Below are 1,424 nucleotides of genomic sequence, written 5' to 3'. Positions count from 1 at the left end.
GTTGTATGGGCCATGAAGGTTCCAAAATGCTACTTTAAAACAGAATGTTAAAAAAAAAATAATTTCAATGATATTTTACACCTAAACAGTTTTATTCTCCAGTTGAACTCACAAATTTTTAGTTTAGGCTACTTGTAAAGCCATCCAGATTTCTTAGCCAGTTACAGGCAAAGCAGTCAAGTACTATTAAGTGCATGAGGCTTTAAAATGTCAGATGAAAAAAAAACTAAACTTATCTTGCACAACAGTTGGCCTGTGTGAAATGGACACCAGAGGAAACCAGACTTTAACAGGTTTGTAGTAAACAAATGCCTCAGTTTGACCCAGTCAGGTAGGAAGCTAGAGGTAATATGGCCTTTGACCCTGAGCCATATAGGTCTAGTGGGCCATCTGGAACTAAAGCATTTCATGATTACTCTCCAGCTGCCTTGTGTTCACAGCTACAAACAAACTTTACATTTTGCAATAACTCCAGTTGCATCAAGTGATTAGCCCGAATAACCGTTTTAAGTCATTTAACAGCGATGTGCAACAAGCCCTGTATGAGCTTCAATGTTTTTACTCCTTACTGGTTGAACAGACAAGGTCAGTCCAGATCAGTCAAACAGTTTATTATCATTGGCCAATAAACAGATTGTGGCAGAGTCCCAAAGTCTCTGAAGGCCACTTCAGGACTTAGTTTGTATACAGACACTCCACATCAACGACTGTTCTTTGGCTCCTTACGATGGGACTCATGACCGACATCTTGGGATTGTAGATCAGCTTGAAGGCATAAAGCAGACCATCCTGAGACACCTGAAGACAAGAGGCAGACGCTTACATCATCTCAGTTGAACTAAACAAATGCCAATGACAATATAGTGAGAACTGCATACCTCCAGTGTGCTGCCACAGCCATGCAGCTCAGATTCAAAAATCAGCACACGAGAAGAGGAATCCATCCCAGCAGGTGGACATCCTCCCAGCGTGATCTCATCTGGATGGATCAGCTTGCCAATGCCTAGAAGGTCCTGCTTCACTTCCACATGGACCTTACTCTCCCCACACCTCACAGCCACCCGGCTGGACGACAGCGTTGGTGGCTTCGCCGTCACCTGGGCGGGAGGCTTGTTCACTGGAGCCACTGGACGTTCTGGATCCACTGGACCTTCTGGAAACTTCCATCTGGGTTGGTCTGCTGCCGGTTGGATGCGTTTGGAGTGAAAGCCGTTGGCTTTCCCAGCAAACAGACTGAAGGGCTCTTTCACAGGGACTAACGGTGACTTGGCCTGCGCTGCTTCAGCAGTCTGGATCACAGCCCCCCAGTAGCCTGGTGGCTTCATACCACGCAGGAGCGCGTCGCCCAGACTGCCACATGCAAGAAGAAAGCTGAACACAAGGAGCTGCCTGGACTCCATCGTTGCATACAGACCTGCTAGTCT

The 1,424-nt window shown here is 46.4% G+C and overlaps 1 protein-coding gene across 1 annotated transcript; it reads right to left on the bottom strand.

Moving 5' to 3' along the window:
- Nucleotides 1-594: 594 nt before the first annotated feature.
- Nucleotides 595-1,424, bottom strand: LOC105937425 (zona pellucida sperm-binding protein 3). The gene is made up of 2 exons (XM_012878735.3): nt 879-1,424; nt 595-798 (listed from the first exon to the last, which is right to left on the bottom strand). Exons 1-2 carry the CDS (start codon nt 1,398-1,400, stop codon nt 676-678), a joined length of 645 nt encoding a protein of 214 aa, XP_012734189.2. The 5' UTR covers nt 1,401-1,424; the 3' UTR covers nt 595-675.

The sequence above is a fragment of the Fundulus heteroclitus genome, chromosome 18, assembly GCF_011125445.2.
Source record: "Fundulus heteroclitus isolate FHET01 chromosome 18, MU-UCD_Fhet_4.1, whole genome shotgun sequence".
Lineage (NCBI taxonomy): Eukaryota > Metazoa > Chordata > Actinopteri > Cyprinodontiformes > Fundulidae > Fundulus > Fundulus heteroclitus.
The sequence above is the reverse complement of the archived record's forward strand: the minus strand, read 5'-3'. Positions and strand labels throughout refer to the sequence as shown.

Coding starts and splice junctions, on each gene's coding strand:
- LOC105937425 (XM_012878735.3), bottom strand. CDS start 1,400: ATGGAGTCCAGGCAGCTCCTTGTGTTCAGCTTTCTTCTTGCATGTGGC. Junction 799..878: donor GCTGTGGCAGCACACTGGAG/GTATGCAGTTCT, acceptor TCTTGTCTTCAG/GTGTCTCAGGATGGTCTGCT.